The sequence below is a fragment of the Rhamphochromis sp. 'chilingali' genome (assembly GCF_963969265.1).
Source record: "Rhamphochromis sp. 'chilingali' genome assembly, chromosome: 8".
Taxonomy (NCBI): Eukaryota; Metazoa; Chordata; class Actinopteri; order Cichliformes; family Cichlidae; genus Rhamphochromis; species Rhamphochromis sp. 'chilingali'.
Genome location: NC_137935.1, coordinates 13,938,313 through 13,957,075, shown reverse-complemented (window position 1 = coordinate 13,957,075; position 18,763 = coordinate 13,938,313). Strand labels below are relative to the sequence as shown.

General features: G+C 40.6%; 2 protein-coding genes across 4 annotated transcripts; both read right to left on the bottom strand.

Annotated features, from left to right (window-relative positions):
* Positions 1-74: 74 nt before the first annotated feature.
* thap12b (THAP domain containing 12b) lies at positions 75-5,362 on the bottom strand. The gene is made up of 5 exons (XM_080888251.1): positions 5,032-5,362; positions 4,020-4,140; positions 3,777-3,884; positions 3,631-3,667; positions 75-3,516 (listed from the first exon to the last, which is right to left on the bottom strand). Exons 1-5 carry the CDS (start codon positions 5,118-5,120, stop codon positions 1,610-1,612), a joined length of 2,262 nt encoding a protein of 753 aa, XP_080744377.1. The 5' UTR covers positions 5,121-5,362; the 3' UTR covers positions 75-1,609.
* Positions 5,363-8,517: 3,155 nt separating this feature from the next.
* On the bottom strand, positions 8,518-18,255 carry dyrk1ab (dual-specificity tyrosine-(Y)-phosphorylation regulated kinase 1A, b). Of its 3 annotated transcripts, XM_080888423.1 has the most exons (12): positions 17,428-18,255; positions 15,557-15,626; positions 13,904-14,100; positions 13,514-13,606; positions 12,860-13,048; positions 12,503-12,650; positions 12,110-12,396; positions 11,812-11,958; positions 11,396-11,536; positions 10,964-11,267; positions 10,562-10,686; positions 8,518-10,236 (listed from the first exon to the last, which is right to left on the bottom strand). In XM_080888423.1, the coding sequence occupies exons 2-12, from the start codon at positions 15,564-15,566 to the stop codon at positions 9,649-9,651; spliced, it is 2,229 nt and encodes a 742-aa protein (XP_080744549.1). In that variant the 5' UTR covers positions 15,567-15,626; positions 17,428-18,255; the 3' UTR covers positions 8,518-9,648. The 3 variants fall into 3 exon arrangements, with proteins under 3 accessions (XP_080744549.1, XP_080744550.1, XP_080744551.1); XM_080888424.1 differs by lacking the exon at positions 15,557-15,626; XM_080888425.1 differs by lacking the exons at positions 15,557-15,626; positions 17,428-18,255 and adding an exon at positions 16,598-16,807.
* Positions 18,256-18,763: the final 508 nt, after the last annotated feature.

The following is an 18,763-nucleotide window of genomic DNA, read 5'->3' as shown; positions in this document are numbered from 1 at the left end:
GCAGCGGCCATGATTAAAGTGGGGACGAGATGCAAAATCTGATGACGAAATATTCAAGAAAACAATAAAAAATATTTTGGTCACTGACTCCGGCTTTATTGGTCTTCTTTACAGAGTCTTATTCAAGCAAAACAAACTTTATATAAAATGCGTGGAAATAAAAATGAAACGATCTTTCCAAACAAACTAACCCATTTATGCCGACTCCTATCCCTGCATCAATCTGCACAGTGAAGCAAACATTTAACTGCATTACAATCAGAACAGTGATGCACGACCATTTAAATCACGTTAGCCTGTACAGGGATGAGCTTTCCACAGATTTGCACTTAGCTGTACAAAATAACTGACATTCTAATTCACTCTACAGTAGAAAACATTTCCTGAGCATTAATTCAGGGATGCTGCTGATATTGATGGCATTGCTCCCTCTCCTGCTCTTCCTGCGTCCTGCACTGTGAATCAACAGGGGCATCTGCCTCCATCATGTGGTTTGAATTAAAAGCACACAATACAAAAACAAAAAAACCCCCAAAAAATTAGGCCATTAGTTAATCTCAGCAGCGGCTTTGCACAAAACATAGAAAGCCCTTAAAAGTGGACCCATTTCCTGTCATATATGACTTAAACTAAATGTTAAAAAAAAGAAAGAAAAGAATGCTCATTTTGATATGACCAAACTTTCAAACAATGAAGCCAGCGACTAATCACTGTTAAGACTTCAGTCACACAGGCCTAGAGATCAGTAGGCAACCCCCTGGCAACCTCTGGTTACTAGTAGTTAGTGTGTATTTATTAAGCGGTTACTGGCCGTCAGCAGGTGAAAGCAGCTGCAAAGAGGGTGCTGAACAAAAAAAAACCCTCCTTGCTGTACTTTGCATGAAAGTTATTGACTTGTATGCAAACATTACAGCTTGACGGGTAGTTTGTGACCGACTGCAGGCAAGTTAGGATGCTCCACGCACACTACAGGAAACTGCAGCAATCTGCTAGCAGCTAAAGCAATCGCAAAAATGTCACTGACTGGTATCTAGACCTGTGTAAATAAGTCTCAATTTCACAGCAACCGATTGGGAAATAAACTTTTTTCCCTCTCAACTGGAAGCTCATAGATTTTTATCTTCTTTCAGAAAAGGGATGAACTACAGGGCTGCAGTTGATTGTTTTGAAATTATATAGAGCTAGCCTAGCAGAGATCAGTGAAAGAAACGGGGAATCGTAAATGAACCTGACAGATCCATTTTAAGATAGAAAAATATATAAACATTTACAGAAGAGTGTAGTCTAATAACTCAAGTTGACACAGAATTTGAATGTTTACAGATTATTTTCTGATTTACAATTTTCAAAAAGTCCACAAGGAATAATGAGTATTCATTTTGTTCCAGACAAATTTGTGAATCTGTTTACAACTCAAGATTAAGTGTGTGGTGCATTTAAATACACCATTTATTCATCTGACCAAATACAATAAGAGCTTAACTTCAGACATGAATGTCAAGCGCTAATTTACGTCTCCATTAAAATTTACTAGTACTTGTATCCACATGTTTTTACACCCCCGAAAATTATGCAATCAATCCAAACTGTTCTGTTCAGCTCACTGCATTCATTTCATCCCAGCCTCTTCCTCGGCTACTTCCTCAGACTCTGCATCAACTTCAGTGTCATCCTCTGGATACAGTCTGCAGTATTTGTCCACCATGACATCCAGGTCATGTTTGACATGAGTGTTAACATTAAGCATCGCAAGACTTTTGTTCCATTGGTGAGGAGGCATGCTGTCGAGGTAAGCCTGGAGTCTTCCACTTGCTGTGTCACTTTTGCTGTCCTCTAGCTTCAGCACAGGCAAGGTGGAAAGTACCTTAAGGAAGGAGTTCACATTGGGAAAGAATTTAACGTCTGGGAGCTGCAAGGTTTCATGAATGGTGGTGGGCAAGCGCACCTCTTTGCCTCTGTGCTTCCACTTGATTCTCCAGCAGTGGAGCTCTGCAGGTAACGTGTCAGGATTGGGGAGGTCATTCCGGTAAACATCTGCGTAGTTTTCCTCAGTGGTGTTGAACTTCATTTGGCCCATGACAGCCGGAACCAGCGACAGACACTTCAGGGCTTTGAGGTTAGTCTCAGAGAACATGTCCTCCACCTCCTGCATGATCCCGTGGATTACAGGCACTGTAACATACTCCTTAAAATATGGCTCAGCTTGAATTTCACCCACATCGGCAGCACGCTGTTTCCGTAGAAACAGCCTTGGAACTTTGACGGGAATCTCGATCATGGTAGCCACGCTCACAGCTTCCTCGTACCAAAATTCATGGTAGACATCAATGTTATCATTGACCTCATTAAGTGAATGCAGGACAGCTGTTAGACTGTTGGCAGCAAAAAACACATCAAGTGTTTCCCCTTGGAGATTCCTCCCAAAGGCTCTAGTGAAGGTAAGGACATTCTTCAGGATGACAATGGTGACAACGATCTCAAAGTCTGCAAGAGTTTCTGCTATTGAATATCCATCTGCCACCACAGAGGCAGCAAACTTTCCTTCTTCATTGTCTCGAATATTGTCCATGCACAGCAGCAACGGTGGCAACATATCCAGCAGCACATCAAAGACGTTGTGTTGTTCTGTCCAGCCTGGGATACAAGCTTGTTTTAGTGCAGCTCCTTTCTCTTCATTCTTCTGGTAGTGAGTGGAGATGGCTTTCTCGAGCTCATCCTGAGTTGACTGGGCCTGAAAGAAAGCACCAATCCTCCTCAGGGTTTCCATGACCACTTGGACATTGGGGAATGGAAGGCTGTTGGCCAGGTGAATGTTCAGTGCCATATGGGAGCAAGGCATGTGCAATGCCAAGGGATACTTCTCCATCAGTAATATTGCTACTGCTTTCATCTTGGTGGTGGAAATCCCAGTGGCTTTATGGGCCTGACCACGGCAGTCTTCCATGCTGAGCCCCCAGCGATCAGTCAGCTGGGCCTCCAGTCTCTCTACCAGTGCAGGCTCATCACCATCAAATGGCACAAAGTCCAAAAACTCCTCTCGGAGGACGTTCTGCTGATTTACAAAACGTAAAAACAGAGGAAGGTGCTTCTCATTGGCAAATTCCACAAGGTCGCCTGTCACTAGGGAGAAGAAGCGACTCTCTCTCACTTCCATTAGCATCTCCTCCCTCACTGTATTCTCACAAATGTCCAGGAGCTGACTTTGCTGGGTTACAGAAAGGTATTCAGAGTTCACGGCCGTTGCCTCAAAGCGCTTCTTCAAAGCTTCATCTCCAGCGTTCATGCGATAATCTAGGAGGGCCTGGAAGTTGTTGGGTTTAAGTTCTGTTTCTGATGCTTTAAGAGGCATTAACGGTATGCTTTGTTTTCCTAACATGACCACGGCCTCAAACAAAGATCTCAGGTATTCCCGAAATGCCTTCTCCTCCGTGGACAGCTGAGGTTCATCCTCATTGGTGGTTGTGCCATCTTCTGCGGCATCTTTTTTGGAAGCAATCTGGTCAATAGAAGATGCCACTGTGAAGAGAGATGACATAACAACAATCTTCTCAAGAAAACTGATTATAAAATTGGAACAAAAAACAAACAAACAAACAAACAAAAGAACAAAGTCCTAATTTAATAGCTTACATCTCCTTTCTTTTATCTTCCGTATATCTTCTTCAGTCTGCAATTTAAAAAAAAAAAAAGTATAAAAGTTATTTACCAAAACTAAAAACAGTCATGTTATTAACCTTATTTAAAAAGACCCAAAAGCTATCAAATATCTTCCTTACAAGCTCTTTAATCCGCTTGCGATGTCTGGTGTGAGGATTTTTTAAATGGCTTGTTAGATCAAATATTGTTGGAATTGCCGTATCCTTCAGCACAGTCCGATAAGGGCTCTGGGGGGGAAAAAAGAAAAAAAAAAAAAACTAAACAAACAAAACTCACATAATTAAAATAAGCAACATTTAAAAGATGCACATTTTTGAGGAAATAAATGTAGAGAAGGCTCTGCCTGCTCACGAAATACTCACCGTTTTGCACACCATAGCTGGGTCAAAGTGCTTGGCACATAGTCTGTAGTGCTTATTCAACTGGTCTGATGTTTTTGCCTCTAGATCAGCCCTGCGACAGTTCTCTACCCAGATTCTGCATCTAGAAGTAATAAGAAAATTTATTTGACATGCTAAGATACAGAAATGGATTGAGACTGCCACTGTCCATATGAAGGCTGAGAAGAAAAAGAAAAACTACAGAAACAGCAATATATCCTACCACTTTCTTTTGCAATACATCAATAAAAGTGCAATAAAGTATTTCTATTTCCACTAAAAATCGGGTACTCCAAATGCATTACCCTAGCACTTTTACTAAATTCACAACTTAATAATTGAAGTAGCACTTCTCAAACTTATCATTATAGACAACTTATTAATTCAAATGACTCGTTATTAAAATGGAATAACAACAACATAAAGACAAGCACACCAAAATGCAGAGTTACTTTTTGTCTCTGGTTTGACATTGTGGCCACATTATGTTAAAAAAAATCACAATAAAACTGAAAATGGGAGTTAAGAAATGATTTGCTTTTGCTACATTTTGAATGTTGGGCTAGAAAAGGAGATGCAGACCTTAGCAGAAACCACATTATACAAACATTCGAACAGTCAGGGCCTAGTCTACACGTCTTAGATTACATACCAGAAAGTTAGCTCTAAACTCAGTCTGCCATAGAGTCATTCATATATATATATATATATATATATATATATATATATATATATATATATATATATATATATATATATATATATATATATACATACGATGTAGTTCAGATAAAAGCTAGTGATTAAACACGGCCTAATAACTGGAAAATGAACGACAAAATATTTATCGCGCCTTGTTTGTGGTCTTTACGGATTGGTTAGTGGTGTTATAATTCCTCACTCATTTCAGTACAACTTTAGGATACTACACATGGTCTTCTGGACTCTGCTGAATGCTAAAGCTCGTAGCGTACTGTCATATTTGCTGGCTTACCTCTCCGGGTCCCGTGGAAACCGAAAAAATGCCAAATCAGATTGCGTGCTTTTCCGCGTACAGTTCGGGGCCGCGCAAAAATTCGGCATGCTTCAGGTTCGGTGGTTAGCTTAGCTAACTTGGCTGCCTATTGTCATCCGCGGACTTCAGTGGTTTTCTTGTAGAAAGCTGAGTGGACGGTGGGTACGGCTAAAGATAAGAGATGACTAACATGATCTCAGACAATGTCTGGCAAAGAAAACACTTAAAGGACACACAATACACCAACACACATTTACAACGGTTAAATTTGGGATATATCGCTTTTAACAAAGGGATGTCCCGCCCCCGGAACCTCTGATTGGACATACCTAAGCTGCCCGTGATAACTACTGGACGCCACAGATAACCCGTCAACCAATTAAAAAGCAAAAAACAGTTTTTGTTTTTTTCTTCTTCTTCTTCCTGAAATGTAGCGACAGCCGCGCTTTCAGGGGGCACTGCACCTACCTCATTAGCTAACGTATCCGTTAGCCGCTAGGGCAGGACGACCTGCAGTGTTTCAACTAACCGGCAGCATGTGATTTAAATAGGTAGCTAACAAAGGCAAGAAATAATACAACGCGAAGAAATATGCACTACTAAGTGCATATTTCTTCGCGTTGTGTTTTCATCATTCCCCAATACTGAATCCTTCAGGTCAGTGTTAGCTATTTAGATAGTAAGGGTGTTTTCTGTGGTTAGCAACATTACGTATACTCCAGAAATATGCACTACTAAGTGCATATTTCTTCGCGTTGTGTTTTCATCATTCCCCAATACTGAATCCTTCAGGTCAGTGTTAGCTATTTAGATAGTAAGGGTGTTTTCTGTGGTTAGCAACATTACGTATACTCCAGAAATAGGCGTTCGCAGGTGGCTGAGGCAGTAATAACTCGCACGGGTGAGTGGTCCTGTATGTGGCTCGTTGGTCTAGGGGTATGATTCTCGCTTAGGGTGCGAGAGGTCCCGGGTTCAAATCCCGGACGAGCCCGCCTTTTTTTTGACTTTCGGTTTATTAATATTAGTCATAAAAGCATGACACATGAGAGCCAAAAAAAATAAACACACGAAAGGACACGATTAATGTCGACAAACGCTTTACCGGTGTTAAAAGACTTTTACATCCGAAGTTATCTCCAAGCATGAAAAGTAGGTGTCTGCACGTGAGACGGCAAGTATAATGTGTTTTACCATTTATCATGAATGGTTCTTTATGTTTCTTTTAAATCCTATACATACTCCCGAGTAAAACATTGAGGGCTCGTCCGGGATTTGAACCCGGGACCTCTCGCACCCGAAGCGAGAATCATACCCCTAGACCAACGAGCCAACGCGGTCACCTATTTCCTGTATCCTTTTCTAAATGTAGCATTTTCACTCCGTTTTCTAGGACTACATACTATTATACATCTGAGTATTTCACATAGATGGGTCAATGGACAATAAAGAGACACAGAGCAATTCAATTAACTTCTTTTTATATATCATACATAAGACTGTCTTAATATAATACAAAGGGCATTGTCATAAACACAGCAAAGTCTTGACTAGATCTTACAATCTGTGGATACATGGACTTATCCTTTCCCCCATGCTGTTCAATTCTATAGTGCATGTTGCATGTACAAAAAAAGTGAAAAAATGTGAACTCAAAAATGAAAAGGATAAATCCAAATTAAATAAGAGGATTTCAACTTCTGTCGGGTGTTCAGATATGTCAACAAGTATAGGTGTTTGTGTGTAACCCACAAACTGAACAGGCTTATGAACGATGGAACCTTTTTTTTTTTTTCCTCCAACCATGTGCTTCTCATATAACCAAAAAGTAAGGTTTGTGATGTACATGCACTTACAATATACCCTGTGAAAATTATTAAGGTTTGAAGATCTAGCTTTCCCTGTTTGATTCAAACCCTACCTCATAGTGTTGTCCTGATGTAGTCAAGTACCTTTGCCAAAAGGCAAGGTTTTGCCACTAAGAAAACAGGAGTTCCTGCCCACTGAATGGTCACCAAATTGACAAACATAATCAACATACCAGCAGGAGCAAGGTAGTGAGTTCTATACTTCCTTTATTAAAAAAATATAAGTATATACATAAATTCTATTTCAACTATTAAAAAGGGGCTGCATTTCATGACAACTGCTCTAAATAAGAGGTCAATCAGCATGATCTGAAATAGGCGCACACTTACGAGTCACTGCAGTCAAATTCTTTTTTCTTTCAGTCTTTATTTTTGGAATGTTTAGTACCAGTATGAGTGCCAGCAATAAAAACCACCGGCTAATTCTAAATTTCTCAAATTCTGCGGGGTATGAAAAATGATTGCAAATTTGCAAGTATAACCTTGACATCCAGATAAAACTCCAATCTCAATATAGGTAGCTTTACATTTGTGTTTATGGAAAATGCCAAGCATGAATTCGTATGGTGGTTTTCCTTTAAGATGACAACAGCATGACCTGTGTCCTGCCCTTAATTTGAAAGGTGGCTGTGGGCAGGGTTTCTTTTCTTTTTTTATATCTAATTTCAAAGCTGGTAAGATGAGCAACAGAAGAAAGAAAGCACTTCAAAATCCCTGATATAAAAAAATAAAAATAATAATAATAATAATAAATCTGGTAATTGACTGTAATGTTTTGAGAACATGCATTTATGCCAAGGCAAAGCATGTTATTGTGGGCTGACAGACACCCTTTCCCTTTGAATAGGACAACAATCGTGGGGATCTGCCCTACCAAATCAGAACAATACCATTCAACACAAACTGGTTTGCCACAGTCTTGCTTCACGGCAGAAACTAGCCAAGTTGACCAAATGATGTATGAAAGGCAGCAACACCCTTTGAAATAGTATGATGGGGGCAAAAGAAAAACGACGACACAGAAATAGAACGCATTAGTCTCCTTTGTTTTGTGTTTTTTTTTTTTTTGTGTTTTGTGTTTTTTTTTTTTTTAAGTTGTTTTTTTTTTTTTAAACCATCAGCCTCTATCTTGCTACTCCGGAGCCTGCAGAGTAACTACCAAATTCTCTAACATACCAAAGTTTTAAAAGACTCCCAAAATAATCTACCAATTAATATGGAAACAGTTTTGGTAAAACGTTGCAAACAAATCTGGCCAGAATACACAATAGCCAACGGTCTCGACAACGGTGTCCAGTTTTGCTAAAGTAATATATTGCAGCTGTTTGTATTGACGTTAAAATAAGATCTTGATAAACTTTGCGTCAAAGTGGTGAACTGCTACATTATTGGTTACAGACACCTATATGCTATAAAACAACTGCTTTGGTATAAAAACATATCCAAAGGGAAAATAAATTCTTGTAAAATTCACAGCATAATTTGAGGAGAAAAAAAGGCAGTCACTTAACTCATTTTTTTCTTCAGTTTCCATGTTTTGGATGGAGAGACTTGTGCAGGTGGTTCTGATGAGGAACTACATGCAGAAGGGGGGGGGGGGGGGGGGGGGGGGAATAAAACATAAAAGGGTAGACTCTGGAATAGTTCTTTCCACTGCAAAATCCTTAACCAGTAAATTTCAAGGAATTAATGTTTAGGAGGTTGTTGTGTACAATAAGACCCTGTTATGTGGGGCCCTGCTGAAGACGAAATCTTTGTCGAGAAAGGCCTCAAATTACCATTCGTGTTTACCTTTTCTAAGTTGTTTTAATTTCTTTAAAGAATTAAGGGCTGTCTAGAGAGAAAAATAGAGAAAAGCCATCTTAATTCAAATGATAATGTCCAGCTCCATCCCATTCCAAGTCCATGAGTCATAAGGCCAAAGGGTTATCTAGAACCAGCCACTGACTGTCTTCCTTTCACTGGGCTGGATCCTTTCGTCTCCCACGCCCATCGCTGCTCTCGCCTGTGCCAGGCCCGGTTGCAGCTTGCAGGACTACGGGGCCTCTAGGCCTGAGGGGTGGTGCTTCCCTCTTCTTGGACCCCGGCTGGTGCCAGTATCCACCTGCGGGGTCTCCTCTCCACCCGGCCAGCACACGCATAGGGACTCCACTGCTATGTGCTCCCCTTTGACAGAGTTACACAATACCGACCAACAACAAGAAATATCACCGCAAACACTTCCCCTCATTGTCAAGCTACAGGATTTACAAGCAGCTTTTTACGTGAAACTTCACAAAACAAAAAAAGGGCAAAAATAATTAAGAACCAGTGAAACAGTAATGTCAGGCAGTCCATGGTTTGAACCGAAGGAGGACGCCAAGCATTTCATCACCAACAGCTACCTGCAAAACAGCTTCAAACTTTGCTCTGAAATGCTCCTTAGAAGATTTTGCCACATAATACCATATGGTGATTACTTGGTGGTTACATGAAACTGGTGAAATGGTAAAATGGATGTCTCAATCTCACTATGGTTATTCCGCAGTATTATTTTGTGCCTAATGATTGCAAAAGAAAAACTGGTGAAAATTACATATATACTTTTTAACAAAGGTTTATCTCTGTAGTAGCGGTTCAGTGATATCTCCCTTCTGACGTGAGCAGCTTTTGTTCTCAACACACCTTGTAGTAAAAAACACCACCTTAAAAATGACGCACAGGGGGAACACACAGCAAAATGTCAGTGCAGTCACGAGCTGGCCATAGAACTCTGCTGCACACACACTCCAGTCATTGGAGACTCTTCCCGGTCCATGCCCTGCCTCATGCCCAGGTGGCCTTCCGCTAGGTAGTGGGCAGGCCCTGTGTTCGTTCCCATGGAGAATGCAGGGTGCGCTGCCATGCCAGTCTCCTGCCGTGGGTTCGAGAAGGCACCTAGCCCCATGCTCAGCCCACCATTCTGACCAAAGTCAAGGGCTCCAGCGGGCAAATGGCGGAGCTGGTAGGCCTGGTTGCCATGGTTCCCAGTGGAAGAGGACGATGTAGAGGAAGAGGAGGCAGAGGAAGACAGGGAGGTCATGGACAGATGGCCATGAACCACCTCCATGGAGTCCTGTGTTGAGGAGCTGTGTGTCGGGGAAGTGTAGTGGCGTGGGCGTGGACGTGTAGCCATCATCTGCCCATGGTGGTGATGAGTATGTGAGTGGGGATGCAGGGCCTTAGGGTGCTGAGGTGGGACATGGAAGGTGGTCTCCTGGACTGGGTGGGTCTCTCCAGTGACTGATTCGGGTCCGACGCCACCTCCCCACACCAGCGGTGGTGGGTAAGGCTGTCTTGCCTGTCAAATAAGAAGAGTCAGTAGTGGAATAAAGCTAAAACCTTTCTTTGAGAACATAAACTAAACAAAATTAAAATTCACAATTCAGGAACTGTGACCATTTCTGACGAGTAATACTGATAATAAAATAACATGTCATACATGAAAAATAAATTCAAGAATATTTTTGATGAGTGAAGGAAGTCTTGTATGACACTAACAGGAAGTCATTTGTATGAACTTAAAAAAAAAAAAAAAAAAAAAAAAAAGCTATTAAGTTTTGGTTTAATCAACCAGCATTCCAAGAACTTAGTACAACTTTTTAATTTTCAGCTACCTTACTGACCTGTGGGCAGAGGCTGTCACCATCCATGGCAGGCATTGCCGTGCCGAAATGTCCTCCACTATGCAAGTGGTGATGGGTAGGGTCTGATCTGGCTCTACCACTGGTACTTGTCCCAGATGATCCTCCTGAGTTTTAAACAAAACAAAAGCCTCAGCAATTCAAATATGTCAAATTCTGTCCCACACAGCTGTATGGGTTTCATACCATGTTGTTTTTCTTGGTCATTTTACTTGTGGTAAGAGTTAAGAAACAGTTTACAAAAACCGCATTTTACCAAACAAAGTCAGCAAATTTTTTGGTTACTTAACCATGTTACCTAATGCAAGAACATACAGATGTACACATGTTACTACTTAAAAAGAATTAACACTGCACCCAGAATCTGTAGCTGGTGGCTGTTACCTGAGCTAGAGGAGGTGCTGGAGGTGGTTCCTGAAGACTGGGACTGCTCTAATGCGGGGCTTGTAGACACACTACTGCTTGTATTGGTCCCCTCATCCGCAGTCTTCTTGAAGAAGCTGTGCTGCAGGGCATAGTAGGGCTGGATGCGGCTCTTAGGGTCATAGTCCAACATCCGGAGGATCAGGTCCTTGAACTTCAAGTAGTCAGCAACAGCATGGCCAGACTCCCCCGCCCGCCGGCCACCTGGACCCCCTGTCTCCACACCCAAGATGGAGTGGAGCTTCCGTGAAGCTGGAGGCTTATACTATTTAAATCAGAGGACCGTCACATTAAAGGCAACTCGTGTATCACCAAAATCTACAGTAATTATTCCAGAACATTCAACAAAACAAATTGTGGCAAGAGTGCATCTGCACAAAGAAAAGAGCTCACCCTTTTGCCATCTTTGGTCTTCTTAACACTCCATGTACCATCCGAAAGCTTCTCAAAGAACTTCCTGGCTTTTGGGGCTAGGTCCATTATGTGATTAGGCGGGATACCAAGAACCTCAACTATTTTGTTCATCTGGTCCACCTGGACAAAGTGTTAATAATAAAGTTACTTCCTGTCATGCTGACAGAAAGGAATATTTGACAAAACCTTTGACATTTATACTTGCAACTTAAAGCAGACTGAAGACTTCTTATTAATACATTAAGTTAAATGTCAATCTAAAGATGACTATTCTTAAACATTTATCTGACATTTTAAAGAAAAATGTAAACATGAGGTGAAAGCTATTGCTATTTGTTATTATTAGTGGTACAGCATAGAACAAACCTAAGTAGTGTTTCACATTTTTTTTTTACCTCGTTAGCTCCGCTGAACAGAGGTTCCCCAGTGTGCATCTCTACCAAGATGCAACCCAAGGACCACATGTCAATGGCCAGGTCATAGGGCATTCCCAGCAGCACCTCTGGGGAACGGTAGAAGCGACTCTGGATATACTGGTATATCTACAAAAAGGGTAAAAGAACAGGGATAATGAGACCTTTTATCTAATATAACACCAAGTGTTCAGGGGCAAAAAGTTTATGGCACACTTCCCAGAGATATTTTTTTTATACATGTTGATTTGAACGTTGCTAAAGAAAATGGTAAAAGTACCCTTTGGCCCAGTTGGCATGAGCTGCCAAAGTCCACTATTTTGATGGCACTCCTCTTGGGGTTACAAAGGAGGATGTTCTCAGGCTTCAGGTCACAGTGGATGATGCTGAGCTCAGGTGTGGCCAGGAAGAGTAGCGCCGTGCATAGCTGCTGGGCAAACTTCCGGGTGAGATTGAGTGAGACGCCACGGAAGTTGGTATTTCGGAGCAAGTCGTATAGATTGTAGGACAGCATCTCAAACACGAGGCAGAGGTGGTTCCGAAACATGAAGTGACGCTTTAGGTGAACTGCAGCAAACCAAATTGTACCCATATGAGTCAAATACAGAAAAAGCCATTTTAACTTCTTTGATATGATTTTTATGATCAGATGCAAATTTCAAGAGTTGATTACCAATGTAGTACTTCATCTCGGTATCATGTTTGTTCATGAGCTCTAGGAGCCGCACTTCAATCTGGGCTTGATTGAGGAAAGCTTTCTTGTTCTTGATGATCTTAATGGCAACCCATTCCTGCTCTGCTCGGTCATATGCTTTCACAACCTAAAGATGCCAAAAACAACAAATAGTATCGTTTCTGAAAATTACTTGCCGACTGTTAACCACAGCTAAAAAACCTACAGCTGTTGCTTCACAAATCTTCTGGTGATACAGATGAAAAGTAAACCATAATTTTCTCATAAAAACCTGCATTTTCTCCATGCCATGATTCAAATCATGTGTATATGGTGCACAATGTATAAATTAAGCACCTGTCCAAATGATCCTTTTCCTATCAAGGAATCAATCTCATAGCGGTCCATCCACTTCTCCCCATTCTTGACGATGTAGTCATAGTTGTCATCGTCATAGCCGTCATTAAAGACCTTTCTCTCTTTTTTGTGACTGGAGTCTTCACCCTGACCCTGTTGGTGCCGTCGCTTCTTTTTTGCATAATACACCTATAAGTTTAAAAAACAGTTCACATAAGTTTCACTGACTATTACAACGTAAAAACAATGCCAAACACTTAAGTTTTTTTTTTAAGGTGCAACAATTCATCGCTTTAATAATAATAATAATGGATTGGATTTATATAGCGCTTTTCAAGGCACCCAAAGCGCTTTACAATGCCACTAATAACAAATTATTATTATTTAATAACAAAATAACAATAAATAGAACAAAAAAGGCTGTCAGATCAAGGTGACACCTTCCTATATCTTGTTTTGTCTGACCATCAATCCAAATTCTTGATATATTAACACAATATCACACATGACAAAAGAAACAGCAAATATAAAAGTATATACAATTCTACTTGTAAAACTAACTGAAACATGTAGTAGAACAATAAGAATAACAGCTTATTAATTTCAAATTTAATTATTGCAGCTCTAGATACATGTAATGAAAACAAAACTAACCTCATTGATGTGTTTGTATGTTTTGATAAGGTCAATGGAGAGCTTCCTCAGGGGAGCTGAAGTTGGGTCACGAAAGCACTGGGGCATGTGCCTCTGAAGCATCACAAAAGGGAAATAACAGCATTTTAAGGGGGGGGGGGGGGGGGGGGGGGGGGACTATACACAGCAGCTCTGGATGATACAGCTTAGTGTTAAAGGGCTATCATTAAATGCACTATAATTGATTTTGCACAATATGACATGAACAGAGTGAAGAAAACATTTGACAAGCAGCTACTCTGCCTGGTGACAGCAACAAAAGGTGAACCGGATTTTAATAAACCACAAAAAGTATTGCCGGGTTAAGATGAAAGGAAATCCAGGAGGTGGAGAAGGGTAGGGTTAGTGTACCTGATTGGCAGTGAGCTGTGGTGTCTGGTCGCTGTACGGTAAGACCGTAACAGATTGGTCAGTGCTTGGCTGGTGGCGGTCACTGTACTGCTGGTGCGTATGGGGCATTGGAGCAGCCATCTGAAGACCAGCAGTGTGTAAAGAAAAAGAGGGCGCAAGCCGGACGGACGAAGGTTTGCATGCTGAAGTCTCTCCTCCTGGAAGAAATTAACACTCTTTTGAGTTGCAAAATTAACTGATTCAACATTATAGGTAAGAAAAGAACAAAAAAATGTAATAATCTTGACTTGAAACTATTGTATTTCCTCCTCCACACAAGAGATGTGTGGCCAAAAAGACAATGAAAAATATATTTTCTACTTACTGTACAGACAAAATACAAATGGCCTTTTTGTTTTGCTACTTAAACAGGCAATGCTTCCCTTAACACAAAAAAGAACCTAAATTTAGCTTTGGGAAAATAAAATACTTATGCAAATTATGCATTTCTAGTGTTTATATGTATAGTGAAATAAGATCGTTCTTTAAAAAGAAAGAAAAAAAAAGAGGCAAAAATGATGTTGAGAATAGCAAGAATGAATACATATTTAAGAGAAACGTCAGGTTAATACAAAGTGTCTTTTGTTAAACATTTAAAGCAAAAAAAAAAAAAAACCCCAAAAAACCCAGCATTAGAGGATTACCACAAAATAAAATACAATAGTAACATATTAACCTTTGTGAAGAAAAAGGAGCAAAACAGCAGGTTTAACAGTGAAAAGGGGTGAAAATAAAGCATCTCCACACTGTACAGTGAATCATCCTTCATTTTAAGCCAGAAGGAATCAAAAAATTATTAAATAGCATGTTCAGCTATCAGCATCTCTCACCAGACAACACAATTCACCAGTGCTACACAGTAACCACTATTCAGAATCCCAGCAACAGCACCTAATTAGCATAGCCTATCACCACAGAGATACAGCGTGATTTGGCAAGCCCATCAATGCACAGACCAATCACAACGCAGTATGCAAATAGCCTACTTTTGTTGCCAGGGCAGAGCTGCTCCCATTTTCCAATGAGAAAACAAGAAATAAACAAGAAATAAAATTGAACTTTGGCACACTTAGACGTTGCTTTCAACACAAGAGCCTGACAGCAAAATAGCTGCACAGCCCAAAACCTGCACTCCATCTGAGAGCGTTACAAAGCTGACCCAGCTTTCGAAAAGCAAGGAGAAAAAAAAAAAAAGCACATCCACTGACAGAAATAAGAGGAACTGTAAGAAGATGGAGCACAGTCAAACACTATTTGAAAAGTAACACTTATTTTTCACTTTTATATACACACACTTTACAACATTTTAAATTTAAAGCACTTCCATTTGTCATAACTACTTTGTTTTACTGCTTGTTCAGTTCAGACAAAAAAAAACTAAGCAAATTTTAATTACTTTGAGCTCTGCAATGAAATAATTGCAATGAATTAAATGGTAAATTCTGTACTGACAATTCTTAATTATTCATCCTTACTTGACTTTTTTACCCCCCTTAAGAGAGTCCTACAAATTTTTGAGTCTGAATTTAAAACAACAACAAAACTGAAAGAGAAGCTCCTAGAAGAGCACTACTTCCTCACCAAAGGGTTAAGGCTTAATATATGGCAGCTAACCTGGATGCATCTTCTCCTGTAAAATTTCATATCATCCTGGGAGGAGAGTCCAGCAGCAAACCACAACCCACTACAAAGAATAAAAACAGAATATCATCATTGTGCATCTTTGGTGGGACTTAACTTCATAGTGGTTAAACTTTTCATAAGAAGGGACAGAGAACTGCTAGACAGCAGAAGACACCCCAAAACTTTAAGAAGCTCACTTGGGGTAAATGTGTTAATGGAGGGAGTTTACAAACAGACCTCAAATTTGAAAATTTCAAGCTACTTGTGCATTTACTGTAAAGATAGTTAAGACCCAGGAAATTACATATTTGAAATACTTAATACATATAGTTCTTGTGAAACTTCTAAATAGTTCTATTACAGACATTAACTAAAACAGGATTTGCATTGTTGTGGATCTAGAAGAGCACTTGACCTCCTCTCAGAATGTTCATACCGATTTTAAAAATATAATCTAAATGGGGTGAAATTAAATACACAATACTTTAACTTAAAATAGCCATCTGCTACTGAGAACCTAACTGGCCTTACTGCCATTACTGTTTTGAGGAAGAACTGAAAAAGTTTGGTTTGACAGAAATTCACAAACAATGGCAGGCACTATACTAACAAAACTAAGAGGTAAAATTGTCATTTAATAAAAAAACGACAAACCACACAGGGGAAAATATCAGCTCTATTTTAACACAAAGCCATTTTGCAAGCGCACTTGTGGCTCTTTAGTCTCCCCTAAATGTCTGATTCTTGTTAATTTTCAGTACTGACATATGAACAGTTCCTTTCCTGGCTCTAGTCATTACGGCATCAACGGGCCTATTTAGGTGTGTAAATATAACGACAGCTAGCTTGCTATTACTAGCCGTATCATATCATAAGTGATGGCTAAAGACCTCTATAACAAGTCTGCGTGTCATCTTCTCACGCCCAACCGATTAGATCCATTCCAAAGCTGAATCAAACGAAACCAACCCAAAACAATTAAAAGCCTAACGCTCGTGTATAAAGACCGTCGCCGGGTAGCTCTGTACTTACAGATGATGGGGTAGCGCTCGTCATGGTTGGAATTTAGGAAGCATATTCAGTGTTAATTTGCGGCCAGTCTTGCTACATATCGTTCGTGTATGTGACTCCCAATTCCACGCATAAATGACAAACGTATTCAGGCTCACGTTACCGTTAGCAGTCTAACTAGCTAACGCCGTCGTCGTTAACGTTACCCTGAAAACTGCAGGACAAGCAAGCATATCTCTCACCAATCCAGTGTTAACGTTAGCTAGTGACGCTGTGTGTGCAGCCAGCGGGTTGTGGGGCCCATTCAGCTGGTTCGTCAACAAGTCAGCGTTAACCATTAGCCAAGTTAGCCGATTTAGCTACGAGGCGTTAGCCTGGTTAGCTTCCGCACTCCATTGCTGTAAAAATAAAAACTACACCTCTGCAAGTAATATAGTTAGACAGTAATCCACAACGGAAATATGAGCCAGCAGAGCAACATTTTCTTCAATCCTACAATGACAGTCTAATATCGCAGGGCTAGCTTTAACGTTAACACTGTGCCAGCATGACTCTTCGTCTAAACCCACACAATCCGCTGCACCCCTCTCTCTCTAGGTTAGTCCAAAAACCAGTTCGGATGCTGTTTCTGTCTGACATTAATAATCAGTTGACCTACTGACTGAAAGCAAACGTTATAGGTGGCTCCAGCGGAGTCGGCGCCGCCACAAAACGTTAGCTAGCCGCCATACCATAAGCTACCTTTCTCAACTTCACGATCGCGTCCATCATTGTTAACCATTGACGTTACACACAACATATACATCCACGAAAGCGTTAACCTGGACGCTTTCGCAAAGGCTTTTGCTCACCTCTGATGGCACGATCTTCATTTAAAGTCCAATAACCTGTATGATGAGGAAACTTATCCAGCTTGAGATTCTCCCCTCCCTGCACGGTTAGCGAGTAATGTTAACGTTAAATCCAATTCCCCCGTCCTCTGACCGGCTAAAATAATTCGCCAGTCAGGTTCATTGCGCTGTTCATGTCCCAAGCACTGTGGAAAAACATCGCCTGTCGAAGAAACTCTTGACTAACGTTACTATCAGCTGATGACAAGCGACATGCTAACGATAACTAGCACGCATAACTCACCAGCTAACCTTAGCGAGCTGGCTAGCTAGTTGACAAAATGAACGCAGCTAACATTGGCTAGCTGTAGCTTCTGTGGCTAGCGTCAAGCTAACGAATCTAGCCACCGCTAAATAAATGTTCTGCCAAATTCAGATTTTTACGCCGTCTTCGCAAATTTGGCGCCGGCCACTTCGACAAACACGAGAACACGGTTAAATCCGGAGTATTTTAAACGTGAAACGGAATCCGTGTCCTCTGGTAATTTTGGTTAGGAATTTTGTGTCAATTTTCACAAAATGGCGCGCGGTCCAAACCTGCGCAGTGAACCGGCCCGGTGGACCAGAGACACGGACAACTGAGTTAGTGCGGCGCCGCCTAATTATTTCAACTGTGTTAAAACGTCGGTCTCTTGATCTTCTTAATCCGATCCACTAGACGCATTTCGATATCCAAAAACGTCAGACATATATCCACTGACAGCATTATTCCGGCGGGAAGGGAGAACATTTGAAAAGACTGAGCTGGGGAAAAAAACCCTCCTGACAAAATGGCGATGCTCTAGCTTGTTGCCATGGCAACTGTCAATCAAAAAAAAAAGGTACCCGGATGTACCAATGACGAATAAGATCTAACTTGCCCGCGTTACAGGACACACATAACTCCGGTGGTGTCCCTGTCTGTCTTTTTCCATCGAGTTTGGCCTGTTGCTATCAACCAGAAGAGATTCAATATTTAGCTGTATCTTTAGACGGTTATTTTCACCGTCTAAAGATACAGCTTGTACAGCAATATAACCACAAAGAGATTCTAGCTCAGCCAACAAATGGTCATAACAATAACAAAAGGTTAATAACGTGTAAACGTTTTATTTCTTTAATATCTATCTTTGTTAAAAAAAATAGTCATTATTAGACACAGTAATGATGAAATGATGAAACTGTTTAATAAAGCATACACTGTAAAAAGTTTTGGGGAGTTGCTGGAATTCCTCACTTCACAAAATTGGTAAGTTAGTAGGTAGAATCTTTAAAAAAAATTTCACTGAACATCTTTATTAATTATTAATTAAATCTA